This window comes from Falco naumanni, chromosome 9 (assembly GCF_017639655.2).
Source record: "Falco naumanni isolate bFalNau1 chromosome 9, bFalNau1.pat, whole genome shotgun sequence".
NCBI lineage: Eukaryota > Metazoa > Chordata > Aves > Falconiformes > Falconidae > Falco > Falco naumanni.
In genome coordinates this window covers 14,231,024-14,252,988 of record NC_054062.1, presented here as the reverse complement: position 1 = coordinate 14,252,988, position 21,965 = coordinate 14,231,024, and the positions used below count along the sequence as shown (strand labels likewise).

Genomic DNA, 21,965 nt, shown 5'->3' with positions numbered 1-21,965 from the left:
CCCCCCCTGCAACGGCTGGCCCTGCAGCAGCCCTGCTCTCTGCTCAGGGTCCAAGGGGTGAGCCAGGGCGTGAGACACGCTGAGATCTGAACCACCATCACCCCCCATCACCACCCCCATCCCCCTGCAGCAGCCACCCGACACCGCAGCCCTCCCCGGGGGAGTCACCTTAAAGCTGGGCGGGGCGGGGGTGGGGGCGGGGCTGCCGGCGGGGCTGCCGGGCGGCCGGTGAGGTGCAGGCGCGCACATGGGGACGCACCGCATCGTACTGCCGGGCCCCGGGCCCTGGGGCTTCCGCCTGGTGGGGGGCCGGGACTTCGAGCAGCCCCTCACCATCTCCCGGGTAGGGCTCGGCGCGGCGGGGTTGGGGGTGCGGCCGTGGCGGGGGGCTCTTTCCTTTCTCTTCTCCCTGTTTATTTATTTTAATGTTTATGGAGTGGGGAGGGCTTCACCCGCCTCTGCCCGGGGGGGTCTTTGCCTGTCGCCCCCCGTGCCCCGCAGCGAGCGGGCGGGGGGAATCCCGGCTGCCCCGGCAGCTGGGGGCTCGCAGCCCAGCCCGCGGCGGCGGGGGGGACGGGGGGTGCTCCCCTGCTTCTGCTTACCATGTATAGGTAAAGCGCAGCCTTTGTTTGCAGAAGCCGTGTTAACCCACCTCCGCCCGTCCCTATTAACCCCACACACACACCCACCCCCAAAGAAAATTTCGGTGGCAAGTGACAGTTTCGCACCCAGACGGGTTTAGTGCCGCAACTTAATTTGCCCTCTGCTGCTCCAGCTTTGCCTGTGCGCCAGGGCAGGTTTAGGTTGGGTATTGGGGAAAATGTCCCCACGGAAAGGGGTGGCCGAGCGTGGACCAGGCTGCCCAGGGAGGGGGTGCAGTCACCGGCCCTGGGGTGTTAAAACCCCCGTCGGTGCGGTACTGGGGGACACGGGTTAGTGGTGGCCGCGGCAGCGCTGGGCTGACGGCCGGACCTGACGATTTTACAGGTCTTTCCCAACTCCAGCGCCCCCGTAATCCGCCAGCGCTCGGCCCCGGCTGCGCCGCTCCCCGGCCGGCGCCGCTGCCGCCTGCCCCGCTGTGCCGGGCCAGGGCACCCGTGTGCGCTGCCCCGCCTGGCGCCGGAGCCCCGCCGCCGCTTCGGGCGCCGGGGGGCGGAATTGACCCGCTTTGCACCGATAGCCCACCCCGGGGCAGCCCCCACCCCGGGGCAGCCCCCCACGCACCCCGGGGCAGCACCCCCGCCGGCCCCGCCGCCGCCCGGGGCCCCGGGTGGGGAAGGGCCGCGGGGCGGCGCGAGCTGCCCTTGCAGCCCCCCGGGCTGGCGAGCCCGTTCCCCCGGTGCCTCCTGCCGCAGGGTCCCGCAGGACCCGGGGGGGGCTGCTGGCTCCAGGAGGGTACAGCGAGTGCGAGCCCTGTCAAGCCCGGGGTGGGGGGAAGCAATTAATTTTCTGTGTAATCTCTTTCAATTACATTAATAATGCTTCATTCTACCGAAGCGTTGTTTGGGCACGGCGGCAGGTTCAGCGGAGGGGAAGGGACAGTCACAGGCTGTTACGGCCACCGCAGCCCGGTCACTGCCCGCACCCTCGGCCGCGGGGGTGTAGGTCAGCAAAACGGCAAAAATAACCACCTCGTGAGAAATTGTGACCCTGGAGCCCAAAATGTAATAAAATAGCCTCTCTGGCGGGGGTGACGTAAATGCTGACAATTGGCAGCCCTTATCACAGCTTTCTCTTGTGGCCCCTCTGACATCTTTAATTTCCCCTCCAAGACTTGAAGCCATTAATCTTTCCTGTGGTTTGCGTCTAAGGCTTGTACCCTTGGCTCAGGAGCAGAACTTTCAGCGACTCCCCTCATCATGTCAAAAAAGATCTGGTCCAGTTTTGGCCTGTCTTAAAGAGTCTAATCCTTGTGTGGGGACTTTCCAGGCCTATAACTTCCACCCCCCGCCCCTTATTGCATTTGGCACCCATGCGCTGGCCCGACAGCTTTTTGGGCAGGGAGCCCTCCACCCCCTCGCAGGATGGGGTGAGCTCTGGCTGCAGGACCAGCATCTGCCTAGAGTTACAAGGCCCTTGGTCCCACGAAGGTGTGAGACGGAGGGGCTACCAGAGAGGCTGGGGGGGGTGTACCTGTGATGAGGGCATCACCCTAGGAGCGGGGGGGATGCAGCTGTCCCTCCCCAGTGCTGTTACATGTTTGTGACGTGCTCATGGGCAGCGCTGTTTGCAGCAGTGCTGGGGGCCAGGCTGCACAGGCTGTGCCGGGCGTGCGTCCCCCATGGCACAGGGGAGCATCGTCCTGCCGCTGCCGGCTGGGAGCGCAGCATCTCAGGCGTGCTGTGTGGGGGACAAGCCCCTTCCCCCTGGGGGAGCTTGGCTCAGCCTCACCCAGAGCTGCCTGTCCCACCGCTGCACTGGTGGGGTCACCCTGCAGCTCCAGGTGTGGTGGGGTGCTACGAGAGAGACATCCATCCCGTTGTGCGCCATGACTGGGGGTCTTGCAGCTGCCTAAATTTAGCCTGTGTTGCCTACCAGGAGCTCAGGTTTGGCTTCTGGCGGCACCATCATCATGGTGAGCTCCTGAGCACTTCGTGGTATTTATGGCGCTCATCACCGCTCTACCTCAACTCCTTGCTGGTGGCTTTCAGCTTCCCTAATGTAGGGGTGTTGTCCCACTCGTGCTGGTGGGAGGCAGCACCGCTTGAGTAGCCAAGGCAGCATGCTCGTGGGGGTGTGTTGGAGGTTGGCACTTCGGTCCCGGACCCAAGGAGGGTGAGGAGCACTAGTGCTGTGTACACGGGAGCCAGCGGAGCAGCCTGTTGTGGCACCTGTGGCTGAGGAGAGCAGCAAGTGAAAGATGATGGTATTTCCACTGATGCTCTTGACTTTTGTCACTGCCCTGCCCCTCTTTCCACTTGAACTGTGTGTGTGTAAAACTGCTTTGGGCTCAAATGCATCATGAGCATCTTGTGTGAAGGTTTGTGGTTTCTTGGTAGTGTCGGACCAGTCATCCCAGCAAGAGCTGAGCATGGGCATTTCACAAGTGCTGCATGTCAGGCTTTCATGTGGAGTCCTCAGTCTCTTTCAGAGAGAAGTTTCACAGATGTTTATGTTTCTTTTTACAGCTGTAGTGTTATGGCAGATGCTTTATTACAGTCTTTGTTCAGAAAAAATACCTGTGTTGATCAGTGGAGTGGAGCCCAGCCTGCAGCCTGCTGGATCACCTCACAGGAGTGGGAAAGACCCCTGCCTGGGTGATACCGTGCAGTGAGTCAATGGGGTGGGATTAAAGAAACGCTCCTTCTGAGCTGTGGATGGGCATGCTGCAGGGTAATCGTGTCCACAGAGCTGCCCCATGTGCAGGGTAGCTCCCAGTTAAATCCAGTGAGGTTGGTGGAGGAAGCAGGCGACATGTTGCACGGGGAGAGATGCCGATGAAGCGGCGCTGGCTGGAAAGCAGCGTGGTTTATAGATCCCATCCCTCAGGTAACATGAGATTTTTCCTCTTTGCTTACGTTTGATTTTGATGAACACCGGGGATTTCTGTGTCCAGTTGAATATATACATGGGACTGTCTGATAAACCTTGTTCTTGAGATGATTTTTGTGGTTTGTGGTTGTGGTGCATTGATCTTGAACATCTGACCCAGAATAATAGGGACAGGAGGGAGTTTTGCTCCATGTTTTGTCATATAAAAAAAAGCTCCCAGCCCCATTAAGGAGGAGTGTCTGTCAGGGTCTGTGAAACTGGATGTTTTGTGACAAAGCTGAGAGTTTTCCCAATGAAAAAGTGGTTTCAAGACAGCCCAGTTCTGCAAATATATTAAAAAAGTGAAATCTCAACATTACGCTTGTTGCTGATTTCAACTGCAGTGACATGAGTTCATCCCTGTTTAGTCTGACATTTTACCTGTTCATGGTATTTTACGTGCTCAGGATGTATAGCAAGAATAGAATTGGAAGGTAATTGGGCTTTTCCTGGGCATTTGGGATTTTTGTTTTTTAGCATGGCCCTCTGACCCAGCTCTATAAACTTACAACTGGATTTAGTGGTAAAACTGGACTTGATGGTGTGAGATCAGGCACGGGCTGGAATCACATGGTATGAAAAGACACCAGGTTTGACTTTGGTCGTGGCTGACATCCTCACCCCGCTGTCAGCTGGTCGCCCTGGTAGGAGCAGCTGTGCCAAGGGATCCTGGAGGCACCAGCGGCATGGAGCACCCCAGTAACCGGCATCGCTGGGGGCTGAGCAGCTCCTTGACCACCACTTGAGCATCAGTGAGCAAATCGCCTCACCTGTGTCATTTAAGACCACCTGCCTCTGTTCTGTGTCTAATGACTCCTCTTTTCTGTGTTAATAAGACTTGCCTAGCTGTCAGGGAAGGGCAGGAAGGGGGGTGAGGGTGAGCTGGGCTGCCCGAGGGGCTTGTGCCATGGAAGCCCAGACCCTGCTGGGATGGGCTGGTGCCCAGGGGTCTCCCCAGCATGTCCCCTTCCCCTTCTCCCTGGCGACAGTGTGGCCAGGGCCAGCGCAGAGCAGGCAGCAGCCTTTGGTGTCAGGCCGCAGCGGTGCAGAGCACGGGAGCAGAATCTCGTGGAGCCGGCTGTAAGGAACCCGCCTGTCATCCCCCTCCCCTGGAGAGGAGAGGTGGGGAACGGGCTTGTCTGAATTTTCTCATAGCCTCTGATCTCTGCTGAGCCAGCTGCATGCTTTTGCTGGGAGAAACTGTGGCTGCCTCGCATAGTACTCCAGGCACTGAGGACATTACTCATGGTAAAGGAGCAGCGTGGGTGGGTGGGGAGGACTAAAGGGAATGTCAGAGATGTCTGGTTGTCACTGGTGGCCTTACAAGTATGTTGCTGCATGTCTATTCTGTCCAGCAGAGCTGCAGCTGGGTTTTCCTCTCAAGCTGAGATAGGTACTGCTTATCCAAATCTTTTTCTTGGCTGATGTTAATTTTCTCATTTCTTATCTCTTCATCGCTTGCTGCGATGTGTGTCTAGGTGTGGGGTGATGGGTGGTGCCGGAGGCTGTGCGGTCGGTGAGAAACCATGAAGGGCTGACGGAGCGGCGAGCAGTGTGCCTGAACCGAGGGGGGAGAGGGCCAGAAAGAATTGAATGAATTTTAGACCCACCCATCTATCTTGACTCACAGGGAGCTGCGATATGCTGCTTTCCATAGGAACGCTTCCCACCCTTCCTCCCTCTCCTTTGCTGTGGGCAGCAGCTTCCCCCAACGCACCCATGGCTCCTCTGGGACCCTGGCCTGCAGGAGACAGGCGCCGTGCAGCCCGGGGCAGGAGCGGAGCTGGCTGGGCAGCTCTGTGGGGGTGCCCACCAAACACAACACCTGGTTGTGTTTAATTAGCTCTGGGACAGGCAGAGGTGTTGTAATGAGTGCCTGGGAGCTGGGTAGGCAGCCAGATGTGTTTCATTCCTTCTGCTGAATCCAGGTGTTTTCTAGTGTAAATGCACTTGCCTGAAGTCTTGACATGTCATAGCCGACTCCTCTGTGTGGTGCCTGGCTGCCAGTGCCCGGGGACGAGAGCAGGCAAACCGTCCGGGAGAGAAATCGGAGCTCTGCAAAGTCCCAGTGCTGCTGGCACACTGGAGCCCAGGGGTCTGTGCAGGGAAGGTCACCGCCCCACCCCGCTGGGACTGCAGAGCTATAGATACATATCTCTGTGTGTGCAAGTGTGTACATATGCAAAGCTTCACTCTGTAGTATAAGAAAATAACGTATGTTTGTCTTCTATCCATACGACCCCTGAATCTGCGGGACCTCTTTAAAAAGAGGGGTCCAGTCCTACAACTAGTGTAAACTGTTATCTGCTACACTGAGCTTTGCATGAGTAAAGAGCGCATGATCAAGCCCATGGATTATGGGGATTATTTGTTTCTTCCATATGCTGGCAAATGTGTCTGAGCTGGTATCAGGGGCCTGGTCTGATGATTGTCCCCCTGTACCCTGCACCGGTGGGGCTGCAGCTCGAACCCTGTCTCCAGCTGCGGGCCCTTCGCTGCCAGAGGGACGCAGAAGGGCTGGAGCGTGCCCAGAGCCGGGCAGGGGGCTGGGGAAGGGGCTGAGGCACCAGTGTGATGGGGGGCGGCTGGGGGGGTTCAGCTTGGAGAGGAGGGGGCTCAGGGAGGACCTGATCGCTCTCTGCAGCTCCCTGAAAGGAGCGTGTAGTGAGGTGGGGGTCAGCGTCTCTTCCCCAGTAATAAGTGATAAGGTGAGATGAAATGGCCTCAAGCTGCACCAGGGAAGGTTTAAATTGGGTACTAGGAAAAATTTCTTCATGGAAAAGGGTGGCCAAGCACTAGAACAGGCTGCCCAGGGAGGCGGTGGAGTCACCATCCCTGGAGGTGTTTAAAAGACATGTAGATGCAGTGCTTGGGGGCATGGGTTGGTGGGACTTAGCAATGCTGGGTTAACAGTTGGACTTGATGATCTTAAAGGTCTTTTCAACCTAAACAATTCTAGGATGCTATGTGTCTGGTTATAAATATCTAGATTATTTCTGTAGTAGCCCAGATTTCTTACGCAGTGACGCCAGCACAGCACAGCGTCGCCAGTGGCACACTCTGGGACCGGTGCTGGGTACCGTGTGAAGCAGTGCTGCTCAGCCTCTCTCAGCGCTGTCTGTTCAACAGTGAAACAACCTAATGGCAAAGCATTACCCCATGGCCTGGGAGCCATCACCGCACGGTAGGGCATGGCTCCTTCCCAAAGAGCGCCCTTGGGCATGGTGTTACAAGGTGCACAGAGCTTTACCCACCCGATGACAGTGTCCCTGAGGCTGGGGGGCTCCGTGGACCCTGCGATGCTGCCCACTTCCCCTCTGCCAGAGGCTGTTTGACCCCAGTGGGTGAAGCCCAAGCCCGTCAGGGAGTGCTTTTGAAGGAGACTGGAGCTATGCTTTTGCACGAGACGTCACTTGTGCAAAGTTGGCATTTGCAGGTTTTGTTCTTCACGGCGCCTTTTGGCTCTCCTCGCCTTCTCCCACAGAAGTGCAGCAGTAGCTGCTCATTGCTAGGTCACCTGTGCGTGCAAGGCACTGGTCCCTCAGATCCTGCTGATGTCTGCTCCGTGCCCGGCCAAGGAGGGAGGGAAGAGGCTGGTGCAAAGCTTTAAGACATCTGAGAGGAGGACCAAAGCGGTTTCAGGCGGCGCATCGTTTGCTTTTCCATTTCTGGAGTCCCTTCGGTTGGGTTGTGTCAGCTGACTGGTGGCTGCCAGCGCTTCAAGCACCTCTGCCTGTCCCTGCTGTTTCCCATGGACCAGGGAGGGATGTGACAAAAATAAAAGCAGGAAAAGGTTTTCCCATTGGCAGCTTTCTGCTCCTTACTTAGTAACAGAAACGCTTTTTGCTTCCCTGACTTGACTGGTAGGTGAGCAAATCTCAAAAGCAGCATTGACAGTGCTGAGATAAGCCCAGGCCTTACTGGGAGGGGGGAAGGGGACATTATTAGGAGCTATTAATCATCCTAAAAGGCTGGGGGATGGGTTCCCTGCAGTACTATGCCCTTGTGCGGACGTGTTTGCTATGAGCAGCCCTGGCAGGGAGTGCGGGCTGGATGCAGGGGAGCAGTTTGTGGAAGGTTGCATTTCAGGGCGAGTTATTTCCAGAACTGAAGAAACTGGATTTTAAAACCATGTTTCCTTTTGGCAAATTCACTTACCTTTTTCATGCCTGTACATCCTTGTAGCTTCCCCACAGGGGAGAGGTTTGTATGGTGTCTGAGTGGAGGTCATCACCCTTCTGCTACCAGTGGCCCTTATCTGATGGAGAAGAGCACTCACGTTTCAAATTCCTTTGAAGTGGACACAGAAGGGGAACGTGACACCACAGGCACTGGCAGAACGCTGAGATGTTTCTGTGAATGCCGCATGCTCATCCCGGTGGCTCTTGGGGTTTCTTCAGGGAGGCTTCAGTATTTCGGTGTATCTGGCTCAGCTGCCCCTTGTAGTAGCAGATCATCTCTCGCAGCCTGCCACATGTTGGGCAGATTATCAGTCTTTAAATGCAAGCGGCACACCGAGCCTCCAGCAGCGTTCCAGCGGCACTGTTAATCCGCTGTTACTCGTGACCCCTTGGCAGTCTTGTCTGATGGAAAATGCATCATGGCAGTAGCCGTGCTGACCTCGGTGCTCCTCACAGGGGTGAGCAGTGTGCCACTCTCCCTCCTTCGGCAGCGGAGGAAATACAGGCACCAGGCAATTGAGTGGCTCAGCTGAGGCTCAGCAAGCAGGGCAGGACCCATGGGGCAGCAGTGGGCTGTGCTTGGTGGTCTCTGTAAGCCACTGGTCAGCTGTGGGCTGCAGCCTGGGTGGCAATGATCTTCACAGTTAAAGCAGATTTTCTGTATCCATCTGGTGCCTTGTCTGGACTTTCCATTAGCGGTTCCTCAGTCAGTTTGCAGTCTGCTTGCAGCATTCAAAGTGGCAGGCGGGCAGGCAGGCACTGGCGGTTGACCCATCTGAAGGGTTAATATTAGGCACCTTGGCCAACCTTGGGCATCTGTGATACGCATCTGTGTCCTCCACTTTTCTGTGAAATACTACCCTAGTAGAGAGGCGAGAATGAGAAAAGCATCTCATGATCTTCCTTCTGGTTAGGGAAAACGTCCTGCTACAGCTGTGAGGAGCTGTGCAGAATGGCCCTGGTTGAAGCCCAGGGAAGGCAGCGACTGCAGCTGAGCTCTGACACCTCCAGGAGCTGAACAATGTTTGTTTATGTCTGACAGCTCTGCGGGGTTTTCTCAGCTGCTTTCCAGCATGCTGAAACCTAGCCTGCATGTGTAGAATGAATACCGGTTGCAACAGACTCGTAAAAGAGGTATGTTTCAGCTGCAAGGCACGTTTTAATCTGTACTCGTGTCTGCAAGCAGTGCACACTTCTCATTTCCTCTGCCTACGAAATAATTGATGAAAGCCCACAGTAACCATTACGCTCCTTGCACAAAGTCATTAAAACCACACAGTGTAGTGTTTGCAAAGCTGCACACAAAGGTGACATTCTTCTCTTCAGGCCAAAATTATTGCCTAGGCAGAGGGTGGTCTCAGTTGTTAAGAGGACACCTCTTTAGCAGCAGCAGTAGAAAATGAATGAGCCGTTTTAGTTGATTTGCTTGAGAATGCTTAAGTTTTAGCTGGGACCTTCTTTTTTATGAGGAGTATTGTACTGATGGCATTGCCGCATAGCAGTGGTACCTCTGGGAAGCAAAGTGCCATGTGTGGAGAGGACAGGGGGATGTAATATGGCAGAATGTATCCAGGTCAGGCCGGTGATGATGCTTTTGTTATTTCAGAAAGTATCATCAGATTGTGGTGTAAAGATGAAGCTTGTGACGCCTTTCTCCCTTCCAGTCTGCTTGTTGGAACAAGCCCTACTCTGGGGTTGACCTGGCTGCAGTCAGTGGGTGTCTGTTGCAGCTCTTCTGGGCAAGACCAGGTTGTTACAACAAGAGAATCAATCCAAAGTCTTGAGCCCAAACCTCTCCTCCAAGGAAGGAAGTGAACAAGACCGTGATGCAGACGAAGGTGTCTGTGACTGGTGTTGACTGTATCGCAGCGGCTCTGATGCTCTGTTCTGCCACCCCCGTTGTCAGAGGCTTGCCCCTCCCGGCTGCCTTCAGCACCTTCTGTTTCGGAGTGCGCTCCTCTGGCCAGCAGGAGCAGAGCTGCCTTTGCATGGTCTTGCTCTTTAGCACGAAGGCAATTGGCTTGAGCGAAAATACAATTTTTGACATGTTGTCCACCTCCCCAATTTTTATCTGCGGGTGCTGAAATAGAATCCTGCCCTTGACTAATACTGAGGAGTGTCTGAAGCCAGGTACGGATATATTTCTGCTGAGAATTCACTTTTGTTACTTTTCACCTCTTTGCTTCCAGGTGTCAGTGAGAGAAGCCCCAAGTGCTCCAGCTACTCTTCAGCCATTGCAATGGAAAGCTGCTCCCTGGAAAGTCCGTTCACTCTTTTTGTTTTCCCTTAGGTGACTCCAGGTAGCAAAGCGGCAATAGCCAACTTGTGTATAGGAGACCAGATCATAGCCATCGATGGAGTGAACACGGAGGCCATGACACACCTCGAGGCACAGAACAAGATCAAGGCTTGCGCAGATGAGCTGACTCTGACGGTCAGCAGGTACGTCGGCAAGTGAGGCTGGGGCTGAGGAGGGGGAGGGGCGCGGGATGGGCAGTGGCAGTGCTTGGGTTTGGCAGCAGACCTCTGGCTGGTTTGTTTAACTTGACCTCTTGTCTGGCCAGGCGCTGGATAGCAAGAGGGAGCCACGTTTCAGTCCTTAATCCTAACGCCGCTTGCATTTGCTGCACTTTGACCTTATGAAAACAATTTTCCTAGTGAGAAATTGGCTGATAATTTGCAGCAGAGCCTGTCAGCCTGCTCTGTGGCTCCTGACAGCAAGAAATCAAAGACATGTCTCGTGGAAACTTCAATCATAGCAAAGGAGGTACAACCAGAGTTGACCTTTCTTCCTGTTGCGCTAATTTAATGGTTAAAATATATCATTGTGTGTTGTCCAAGCAATTAATTGCCTAGTTTCTGCCATGTGCAGACTCAGAAATGTTGCACATTTTGGAGCCTCTTGATCAAACAGTGCTAGATGATGATGATCCAGGGTGCAAGAAGGTGGCTGTCAGGCATCGGTCTCCGAGTCCTGAAAAATTGGAGGGAGGTAAGAGCGGAGCTACAGTCTCTGGCACCAATACGGAGCATGGGCTGGCTCCTGCCTTCTCACCGCCCTGGGTGGCAGATCAATGGACAGCTTCCTCCCTTTCCCAGCCATGCATTGTTCTTGGGCCGTCTTTGCACAGGGAAGTCATGGAGGCTGCGAGGGTGGGGGTCTGCTTTGCACTGATCCATTGCTTCTTAAAAGAAATGGAGCCTTGGCTTTTGGTTGCAGGTTTGGGGTTTTTTTGTTGTTGGTTTGTGGGGGTTTTTTGAGGGTGCTGAGGATTTATCCTTCCCCTTGAAGTGCAGCCCTAGGTACCAGCACTTCTGAACGCCAGATGGTAGCTGCAGCATGGGATTTTCTTGTTGCCCTGGAGTAAGTTTCCCTGTGGCCGCCTTCCCCTGAGCAACTGTCCCTCATGGCAGATGCAGGGGAAGCGCTTTCAGGAGCAGTGCAAAAGCGTGCCTCGAAAGGCACAGTAGTTCAGTTGTTCAGGGCTTTTCTGTAATAAACAGAAGTCTTTTACCGTAGCTCGGACAATGCCCGGAGTTCAGCAGGCATTTCCCAGTGCAGGAAGAGGCGATGGGTCTTGGCCAAAAAAAGCCCGACAATTCACTGAGGGAATCGACAGAGGGAGGGACGGAGCACAGTGCGGGCAGTGTGAGCGGGTGGCGAGCATTGCAGCAGCCTCTGAGCCCCACGGTTTCTCGTGCTGGCCTCTAACTCGGCAGGCTGTAGCCATCCTGCGAAGGAGGCTCCCCTTCCTTGCCACGACAGCCAGCTGCTGGACTTGGCAAGCCAGAGCTCCGTGCTTCTGGCTGGGGGAGAGGGGAGGCACGGGCTGCTCCAGCCTGCGGGCAGCCTCCTCTTACAGATCATTGAGTCTGCAAAATGTGTTTGCTAATGTTAATTACAAAGTCGTTCACTTTATAGCTACCCGTGCATTTCACTGGGTGTGGAGGCTGCCCAGGGAGGGATCTCTAGCTGCGTGTGCAGCTGTGTAGAACCGCGCAGGGGCTTCGACTTAGTGCAGCCCAACTCCTGTTCAAGCCCCCCCATTCAATGAGGTAGCATGAGTGTGTCGGACGTGCCTGTGGCTGTACGTGTGTGGTGGGTGAGTGCGGCCAAGGCGGGTGTCAAGACCGCAAGGGCGTGCAAGCAGTGATCTGACAATATATCCACTTCAGGGTTTGATATCGCTACCCACCACTCTGTGTAAAATCCATTTTAGATAATTCTAGACTTTAAGTCTTTGGTCCTCCTCTTTCTTGGGAATAAAGTTCTGCTCAGGGAAGGCTTGCTTACTTTTTCGGAGACTTGGTAGCTGCTGGAGATGTATTTGTGTTGGGGAACATGATACTGCAGGAGGCTTCCTTGGAGGAGAAAGCTCTTCTTTAATGCTAAAGACAGTAGTGTACATCATGTGGTCTTTTCTGGTTGTACTCTGAGTATATTTTACCCCCAACACCCAGCTGTCTCCTCCTGGGCCCCCGTAACTGTGTTGTCCCAAATGCAGCTGGACTCGGTGGTTGGAGATGTGATGTAGGTTTGGCTGCTGATGCTGGAGCCCTTTACTTTGCAGTCTAAGGCCAAGACCTTAAAATGCAAGATCTTGAGAGGAGGCCCAGGGGGGTGACAGAGAAGGCATTTTAAAACAGCTGGAGCCCATGCATCACCTTCCTGCTCAGCTTAGGGTAGAGGAGATGGGTGAGGACATGGGCTGGTGGGCAGCCCTCCGCTCTGAAGACGGGAAGAGCACTGCTACAGAGGTGGGGAGGGTGGAAGGCACCCGGGGAAATGGGTGCCACCTGGCCAAGCGGTATGGCTTGGGCTTCCCGAACCTTGGCGGGCCAGGCTCTGCTAGTAAGGCTTGACCTTACTGAGGAAGGCTGACGATGCAAGGGTCAGGGCTGGCAGTTTTTCCTCCAAAGCAACTCTGCAAATAGTTGGCTGAGTATGGAGAGGAAAGTGTATCATGGGCACTTTGATGACACCAACTCTTGGGTCTGGCTGCCATGCTCTGCACTCACGGGTCGTTAGCTGGATGAGTTGCACCACACACAGTGCTGGCACAGGCCACTGCTCCGACGGGGCAGCACCTCCATGGGCTGGAGCATTGCACCCAGCTGGGGCTGGGGATGCACCAGCTCTGCCTGCTTGTCCGCAGTGGTAAGTCTTCTAGTCCTTCTTTTGTACTTGCTGTCACAAGGATGTCTTGTGAAGGCTTAAACCCTTAGTGATTTTTTATTTCCTATATGGTCAATTTTAAATGATTACTCATTTAAACGATTACCTGTGCAAAACACTCTCTGACCAGTGTTTGGGGTGGCAGCAAGGTCGTGCCAGGAGAGAGCTGAGACATGGGTCTGTGTTCACATCAGGCGCTGTGGTTCCACCAAAAGGTCAAAACAGTCACGACAGTGGGAGCCTTTGTTTGTGACTGTACTGTGGATGCTGAACGTGCATGTGGGTGCAAGAGGAGACTGGGTGAAATAATGGAAGACAAGTCTGTAAAGGATGTATTATCTGTCATGGCAGTGTCTGGGTGGCAGCAAGCCCTTAAGCTGCAAGTAGCTGGAGGCTGGGAGAGCCTTTAGGGAAGCTTTGTGCTAGCTTGTTATCATCTTGTGCTCTTCTGTGGACCAAAACAAGCTTTCTCTCTGTGTGTTCTGCAAATATACACCCCTCTTCTCTTCTAGTGGTAGCCAGGCAGTTCAGATGTCTTCCTGTTTGGCTGTACTAATGATCATTTAAGAGAAGTGTAAGTGTAGAGGACTGAACAGACTTAAACACTTCTGGTAAAGGAAATGCTGTTTGCACTGGGGGCTTGATTGTGAGTATCAACAGCATTCTGATGTTTCCTGTTTCGGTATTTTCCTTAACGATGGTAACAGTCCAAAAATATTTCAGATCAGACCATAGGCAGGAAGCTGGCCTGACACATGTCACCATTAAACATGGATCAAATTGCTAGCTGAAGAAAAAATGCCTGCTCTGCTTTTTCATCCAAAGGTGCAAATCTGTTAATTTCCTAGGGTTTAAAACCCAGCCACAAATTGCTTTCTCTGAATATGCTTCTCTAAGTGGTGCTGCCAGGTGCTTTGCTGTTTGACGTGTGACCAGAGTTGGAAAGGTCTGTTTTATGCCTCGAAAGTGGGTGTTCAACAATGTTGACGCATACACTGAATTCCTGCTGAACTTGGCCTGGCAGCTCCCCGCTCTGTTCTGAGCCGTCTCGGTTTGTTCGTTTGGCTTTTGGTTTGGGGCTAGAGAGTGCTTTTGGAAATGGAGCTCCCAAGACGCCAAAGTTAAGGTTCCGTTACTGTCCTCAGGGATGTGAAATGAGGCTCGGCACCGTGTTTCCGTGGCACATGTGGACAGCCCTACCTGCAGTGGACGGTTGCTCCGCTCAGCTCAAAACCACCTGGGTGCTCCACTGAGGGATTGCATGGGCAGGTTTTTGAGCCTCTCCCATTCACAGCAAAAGTGAAGGTTTGGATCTTGAGTCTTTGAGAAAGGCTGCTCTTTGCCACCCCCCACCCCCCTTTTTTTTCTTTTTTTTTTCTTCTTTTTTTCCTTTCCTTCTTTTCTTCCTGCTTTTGCCCCCCCCTTTCTTCTTTTTTCCCCCTTTTCTTTAGTTAGTGTGTTACATCTCTGCATTGACATTCTAGAGCCAAGCCAAGCCTCCCCCCAGGCTGCCCCCTTTCAAGCACACCTGATTCTCCTGTAACCAGTGTTAGCAGCAAGACACATCCAACAGACTGGAAGAAGCTGTCAGCTGCCTTTGGAGCCTTAGCACGTTTTGGGAAAGATGCTTGCTTTGACAGAGCACCCAGAAGGGAAGGCTCAGGAGGATCAAATTCTCCTACTGCAAAATTCACCTGGCAGCTGAAAGCTCTGGGCACCACCAATGTCAGTGGTAATGCTCATGATGGATGTGGCACACAGCTCTGTGCAGCTGTAGCTGTGGCTGTACAAAGCAAATGGTCACTGCAGCACAGGTGACAATTATTGCTAAAGCAAAGGGCTCTCTGCCTGTGGCCTTAGTCACCAAATGGCTGGTGGGACTGTGCAGCCCTGAGCAACTCAAAGGCATGGCGTGTATTTATATGGGTTGTTTTTTTCCGAACAAAAAGGATGTGTTTCTAAAGTGAGTCTGTCCCTCCCTTTGTGTCTGGAGGTGGGTTGGGGTTGGTAATACCAGGAGAAGAGTTGTGAAAAGGGGCTGCAAACATGTAACCTCTTGTTTTGCTCCTACTGTCCCTTTCTTCAAATTTCAAGTTGCTTTTCTGTAGCTCTACTGTCAGTGTACAATATATTCATGCACCTTTCTTGTTTGCCAAGCAGCCTGTCGCTTTGTTAAAAGTGGTGCCAGGGAGTGAAGCTGTGTACTTGTTCTTTGAAAAGCGCTAGGCTCAGGGGAGTCATGTCTGCTGCCGGCACATGTTAGACATGTGGTCAGAAGGGACCGCGTGTAGGTGCTTACGAAGGAGAGCATGTGTGCGATGTCGTCTGCACATTGCTCGGCAGCCGTGGTTGCATTCTGTGCTTGCTCCATGTGTTCCCAGGTCTCAGCTGTGGGGACCAGTTGCACAAAGCCACAATGGGCTCAAGTTTGTGTTCTAGGAATTTGGTGAAATCCGTTGACTTGTTTAGGTTTGCATTTGCTTCCCTGCCAAGAAGACTTTCCCAGCTTTGTCATCTTACTAATAATTCTTTTGGCCCTGGGAAAAGCCTGATGCCGTGTGTGTATACGTGATGCAGCTATATACGGGTACGCAGCTTGCCTGATGTCTGTGGCAGCTCGCAGCCTCCCCATGGCTGGTGTGGGGCTCCCAGCCCTCCCGGGTGCTTTTGATAGGGAGTGGCTCGTTCAAAGTCATTTTGCCAAGTCGAGCTGGGCGTTCATTGTGTTTTTACAGCCTCCTTGGCGAGGCAGCGCGGTTAGCTCTGTGGCTGGCTAGTGGAAGGGCAGCGTGCATCTGAGAGGCCGGGGTTGGTTTATCTGTAACTCTGTAAGGAAACTGCTCGTGATAAACTCCTCTGCTGCTTCGGCGAAGTCAGAGGCGCCTGAAGCGCCCGGAGCAGAGGGCCGTGCATGAAGGTGTGGGCAGTTGTGACTGGCCTTGCTGCTGGGCTTGGCAGTGGGTGGCACGCAGCCTGACGGCGGCTTCGCTCGCCAAAGTGAGTGTGTCCATTAAGGGATGGTTGCTAAAAGTGATTAAATCCAAGGGCATGTACTTTGCAGCTGTTGTAGCTAAAAGGCTGATTAAAAGCTTTGGTAGCCTGAGCGCTCTTGTAGTTAGTTTCCAAACAAACAGAATTAAAATGCCTCTCTAAAACTCTGGGGAGGGTTTGAGAGAGGAATTCTTTAAGTCTTTCCTCTTCGCTTTTTCAGCTAGCAAACTTTGTGTCACAAGGAACTTTTCAGTCATTACGGGTTTATTTGCTTCTTTGGTTGGTATTTAAGTCACGTCCATCCCAGTGTTTGAAATGGGAATGTTAAACGTGCCTTTCTTCTTTAGGGAACTTACGCAGTTCCTGGCACGCAGCATCAGACCCTCATTTTCCGGCTCTGAATTTTCCCTGGAAGCTATGGCCCAGCTCCGCACGCAAAGCGTTGATAGCAAAATCTCGACTCTTATAATGTTTATATTACACCATGTTCAAGCCAAGCTTCTTGAAAAATGTTGTATTTCGTAAATACCTCTCCAGATTCCTGCCTTGACTTGCATGCGGTTTCCTTCCTCCCCTTCTTGCCAGTACCCCCCCCATCCCGACTAGCACCAGAGAAATGTCTTTCTAACTTTGGGTCTGGGTTTCTGCCTGGGTGAAAGAGCAAACGCTCGGCTCAGTCCCTGGCCCTGTCTGGGTTACTCTCTGCCCTGTAGTAAGGAAGCAGCACGGAAGTATGAACTGCAAACATGATGGAGTCTGTATATCCACGTGTCTGCAATAAAGTTGCTTGGCACTTCTTCCAGGGCTTGTTTGTGCCATGGTTTTGTCTTCTCTTTCTGCACTGTTTGGGCATTGCTCCCTGCTGGCATCTCGTTTGAAAGAATGGGTGTGAGAAACCATGTCATAACATAAATATTCATCAATTTAAGCAGGAATCTGTGAGAGCCTAGGGGGATGTCGAAGCCTGCTGGCTTTCACCAAAGGCAGGGTGGGGTTCCCCAGCAGGCTGGTGGGCATCCAGCCCCACCGCCACTTGAGAGGGATGGGGCAGCCCTGCCAGTGTGGCCGCGCTCGGTGCAGGTGTCCAGCCTCGCCGAGGGGACTGCAGAGGTGGGTTTGTGGCTGAGGGTCCTCTCCCCAGATTTGGGGAAAAAATCCTTCAGAAAGCCACTCTAGCCTACCCATGGCAGCCTGCTGTGAACTGGAGGCACCACTGCTGAGGCTGGGTTGGAGCCGTCTGCTCTGACGCCTTTTCCCTGCCTCATATAAATAAGAGATGAAACGTATAGGTAAGATACAAACAGGGTGAGTGTAACCAATCTGCCCTCCCGTCTGGGCCGTGCACCCACGTTTCCCAGCCTTCCGGAAAACACGCCCTGGGCCAGCAGTGGGACGCAGGGCGAACTTCTAGGTGCTATTTTTCTTCTTCCTGCCACACTTCACTAAAATGCAGGCGCTGACACCAGGAGCAGAGCCAGGAAACCCTTATAGAATCATTTAGGTTGGAAAAGGCCCATCAGGTCTGACCGTTACTCCAGCACTGCCAAACCCATCACTAAACCAAGTCCCCCAGCACGACATCTATGTGTCTTTTAAACACCACCAGGGCCGTGACTGCACCCCCTCCCTGGGCAGCCTGGTCCACACTCGGCCACCCCTTTCCGTGGGGACATTTTCCCCAATACCCAACCTAAACCTGCCCTGGCGCAGCTTGAGGCTGTTCCCTCTTGTCCCATGGTGGGAGAGCTGGGACTATGGCAGTCCTGCGATGCAGTCCTACTGATGGCCCACAGCCCATGCGGTGGGACAGGGCAGCACCTGGGAGGCCCTGCTGGGCAGAGCCGCCTCATCTTTGCCACTTCGCTGGGGCTATAAATGGGCTGTGGAGAGCGGCTAAAGGGCTCTGCTGCAGCTGCTGTGGAGACAAAGGGAAGCTTTATCCTCCCGGCCTTAGAGGGACAGCCGCGTGGGCTATTTAACCTTTCTGTTTGGATAATTTTTAAACTGACTTGGAAGTAAAGCCTGGAGTGACCTTGCTGCTTCCATTTATATCCAGTGATGGATGGGAATGGCAGCAGGCTGGGAAGCAGACTAGAGCCTTTTTGCCTTGCTTATAAATAAGGGAGAAAAATCTGGTCCAAAGCCCCCGCTGGCTGCAGGAGCTGGCTGGCTGCCTCCCCTGCACTGGGACCAGCGTGCTGCATCGCCCCAAACGCACTGGGTGAGGGGCGGCAGGGTGAAAGCAGGTGCCTGGGGGGGAGTTTCTGCTCTGAGTTCACCCCTTGGCCTGCTCTGAGCTTCAGTTTTCTGTCTGAATAAGGGCTTTTGGCACTTCCGAAATCTGATCGTATATTTGAACTGCTGTAAGAGAAAATGCTGCCTCAGGAGTACTTGGATCACAGCTAGTGAGAACTGGCATGGGGGTGCCTCACACTAGGAACCAGCTGAAGTGTTTAATGCTTCTGAACTGCTCTTGCCTTTTCAGCCAACATCCAGTTGCTCCTGCCCTGCCAGCCAGGGTGTGTTTGACTTCCATATGCTTTGCTGTGTCCCCTGTTTTTCCTGAGGAGATGAAACTTGGTCACACATGATGTGCTAACGCTGTCGAGGAATAAGGCTTTGCATCAGGTGGCGGGCTGCTCCCCTCTGCACAAACACAGTCTCCATGTGCAAAATGCAGCTGTGGCTTTGGTAGGCTTGGTAGCCACAGTCTGGGTGGAACTGCTGGGTCCTCAGGCACCTTAAAGCACGAGTTGCCAGGAGCGAGGAGGGAATGGTTGTTTTGTGCCCACCTGGGAAATGTTGCGCAGCCAGTAACAGCAGCTGCTGGGATAAGGTGATAGGCATAGATCCGATCCCATGCGGTGGTTAGGTTTGTGTTCGTTAGCCTGGGTGCCCCAGCTTCCCAGCCACCAGGATCTGGGTGATGTAGGATGTGGGGTATTGGCACTGGGGCTGGGCCCACAGGATGCAGTCACCTGTGGTCAAAGGTTTGCTGTGCCTGAACGCCAGCACAGGACACCTGGTGCGACCGGTGTCTGTGCATGTCCCTGTGAAGGGCAGGACAGTACAGCAGGCTCCATTCGGGTTTCTTCTGTGTAAAGTCCAGGGTGCGACAGAGGTAACATCAGGGCGATGAAATTTCTCCCTTTGCCTGCGTGAGGATGCTGCCTCCCATCTCCTCCCACTGAGCTATGCTCCAGCTACGAGTATTAAAATACTATTTATGCAGCAAATGTCTGGGATATACATGTGCATCATGGTCAAGTCTGAGCTGTTTAAAAAAAAAAAAAGAAGTCCTGCCATTGGAGGGCTTTTAGAGGAATGGTGTAGAGCAGATTGAATTTATCCTGAGTAGCTCCGCACCCTGTTTCTCCACCCTTGTTGGTTTTATAAGACTTTCCTGTTTAAAGTCTCTTTCCAGTTACCCATTTACTTCAAGCATCCTTGTTTTGCTAACTAAGTACTTAAATTGTAGCTGAGCCTGGTCCCACAAATATCTGGGAAGCGCATCTATCTGCAGTTGCAGATTCCACAAAGGGCTCCTGTCAAAACAGGACATGGTTTTCAAAACTCATCCCAAGAGTTTGTCGGCCATCTGGTTGCTGTGTGATGTAATGTTTAGCGTTGAGCAGCGGTTTTCATTCCACAACACTGCAGCCACTTGTTCCCTGCTATTGAAAAGTTCGGGAAGAGCGGCACTGTTTAGTCCATCTGAGATGCTAACTACTGCCTGTGCTTCTGGGGAATGCAGGTAGCGTGTGTTTCCCACAAAGTATCTCAAGCAAATCTAAGCACTCAGCTTCTCCCTCGCCACTTGTTTGTCTCTTGTTCTTTGGGACGTAGCAAAACACCAAAACAATGATGATGATAGAAGCTGTCGGTTTTGGTCATAGATCTCGCCTTGTGTTTCAGGCTGCTGTGGGTAATTGGGGCAGCCCACAGACCAGTAAAGGTTATGTAGACTTTCTCTGACACAGTTTTCATCTCAGTTCTTAGTCCCATTGCAGACTTGGACCCATTTAAAAAAAAATTTTTTTTTCATAATTCCCAAACCCCTCTGTTTGTTCAGCATGGATACCACTGTATAAATAAGAAGAAAAACCCAGAGACCCAAACCAAAAATATTTCTAGCTTATCCAAGGCAGACTAACTTTCAGGAACAAAACATTCTCTGTATAGTCAACACAGACAAGAATTGTTCCTCTTCCCAGCTACCCATGAAGGCTGAAACACACAGTAATCTGAATTGTCCCACTTAATTAAAGGGTCTCCATCTAAGAGATATCTCCAGCCTCTGCCACTGGGTGACTCCCAGCTCTACCAACTCTACTGCCTGGGTTGGAGCCCACGCTTGATGTGTGGCCACTGGAGTCCCATGGGATAAGCCAGGACAGTCCCTGCTGAGATCCTATCTTTCTCGGAGGACCTCATACAACGTAACTAAGTGACCCAAATTACGTGCCTGAAGTGAGGCTCTCTGGATTCATCCTGATGTGGATAGTGCTCTGTGCAAAAGACTGGAGAAATATTTGGGAAAGGGAGGAACTTCAAGTCTTCCAATAACAACAGCAATGCTCACTGGTGATAACATAAACTCTTCAAAACTTGTGTGTTGCAGAACGGAGTCAAAAGTCTGGTCGCCACTTGTGAACGAGGAGGGAAAGACGCACCCTTACAAGATGAACCTGGCCTCTCAGCCGCAGGTAAGGAACGGGGTAACTGCGAGCTCCCGGACGGCTTCAGAGCCATTCCTGGCCCGACCCTCCAAGGGGCTGAGCACGTGTCACTCGGTGGGTCGCGCTGGGGACAGCACCCTGCCCCCTAACTCCCAGAAATGAGATGACCCTCGGAAGCCTGGCTCCCTCGGTGGCAGTGAGCAGGCTGATGCCTGGGCAAGCTGCTCGGGTTGGGGCGCTGGCTCTTGCACCTCAGTAAATCACTGCTTTGCCCAGATAAGAAAGGGCTTGAGAGGGGAGGAAAATGATTCACTCTTACAGTGTTTTCTGCTGCAGGGGTATTTTGGTCATTTTGCGTTGTTTCCTTGCTAACAGCCTGACTGTGGAGAGTGTGAGAGAGAAGCACACCAGCCTTTTACGTTTGTAAACGTATCCGTATCCGTGTGGCAGACTGTGCAGCCTCCCTCTAGGAGGCTGGTTTTTAACCTGTTGACAGCTTTGCTTCCTTGGTCCGCTGCCTCTGCCAAGTGAACGTAGCAGTAACAGCGACCTGTGCGAGGGCATCGCCTGGGCTGGGCTTAGAGGGTTACACCGCGAAAATCAACAGTAACCACGCTGACATCAGTGGCGTTTCTCTGGATTTTCACTGGGGCAGTGATGTGGATTCTGGCCCTAGCACACATCCCACGTGAGTCTTTCTAGCAAAATAAGTAGAGATAAAACTACTTTGGCTTTGCAATTAATTAAGTTAATACATCCATCTGAGTTGGAAAGGACCAGAACCTAAAGTAGCACATGTGCGGCAGCACCCTGCCCAGACCTGGCACTGGCATCTGTCCGCATCCCCGTTTACATCCAGCTGCTGCCTGTGGCTTGGCTGCAGCATGCAGTGCAGGGTTCCCCAGGTATTTCACAGCTCGTCCAGGGCACAGTGTGGGACTGAGCCATCTGGACTTGGTTTGGGCTGGGGCCACACGGTGACACCTGCCTGTGACATCATGGAGCTGAGATCTGGTCCGTACCTTCTGCTGCTCAAGCTCTGGAGAAGTTCTGCTGCAAAGCTTGAGGCCTGGGGGCTATCCCATGCCGGAGGAGCGGGGCAGCCTGCACCAAGGCTTTGCTGCAAGGCTGCGGAGGGTTATTCTTTAATTCAGCGGGAGACCTGATCCTCAAGGCTAAGTCCCTTGCTCAGCCATGAACAGGAATCTAGCTAAATGACCCAGTATTAACCATAGGGCACTACTCACACCAAGCAAGAGTTTAATGTAGCTCGCTAAAGTTAACTGCAGCAAGAAACCTGCTGCTGCAGCCCCCTGCCACTAGCTGCACCCCCCCCCATTTACCCTCAGCCCAGCCTGGATCACTGGGTGGATATCCACTGCTGGTCAAGTACCTAAACATATAGTC

The 21,965-nt window shown here is 53.1% G+C and overlaps 1 protein-coding gene across 1 annotated transcript in view; it reads left to right on the top strand.

The window, feature by feature from the left end:
- The first annotated feature begins 203 nt into the window (after positions 1 to 203).
- The window catches only part of PDLIM1 (PDZ and LIM domain 1), a 42,390-nt gene continuing 20,628 nt past the window's right edge, over positions 204 to 21,965 (top strand). The window contains exons 1-3 of the mRNA XM_040607605.1: positions 204 to 343; positions 10,003 to 10,154; positions 20,501 to 20,585. Of these exons, the coding sequence (XP_040463539.1) occupies positions 248 to 343; positions 10,003 to 10,154; positions 20,501 to 20,585 (333 nt within the window). The 5' untranslated portion in view covers positions 204 to 247. The remainder of the gene's footprint in view (positions 344 to 10,002; positions 10,155 to 20,500; positions 20,586 to 21,965) is intronic.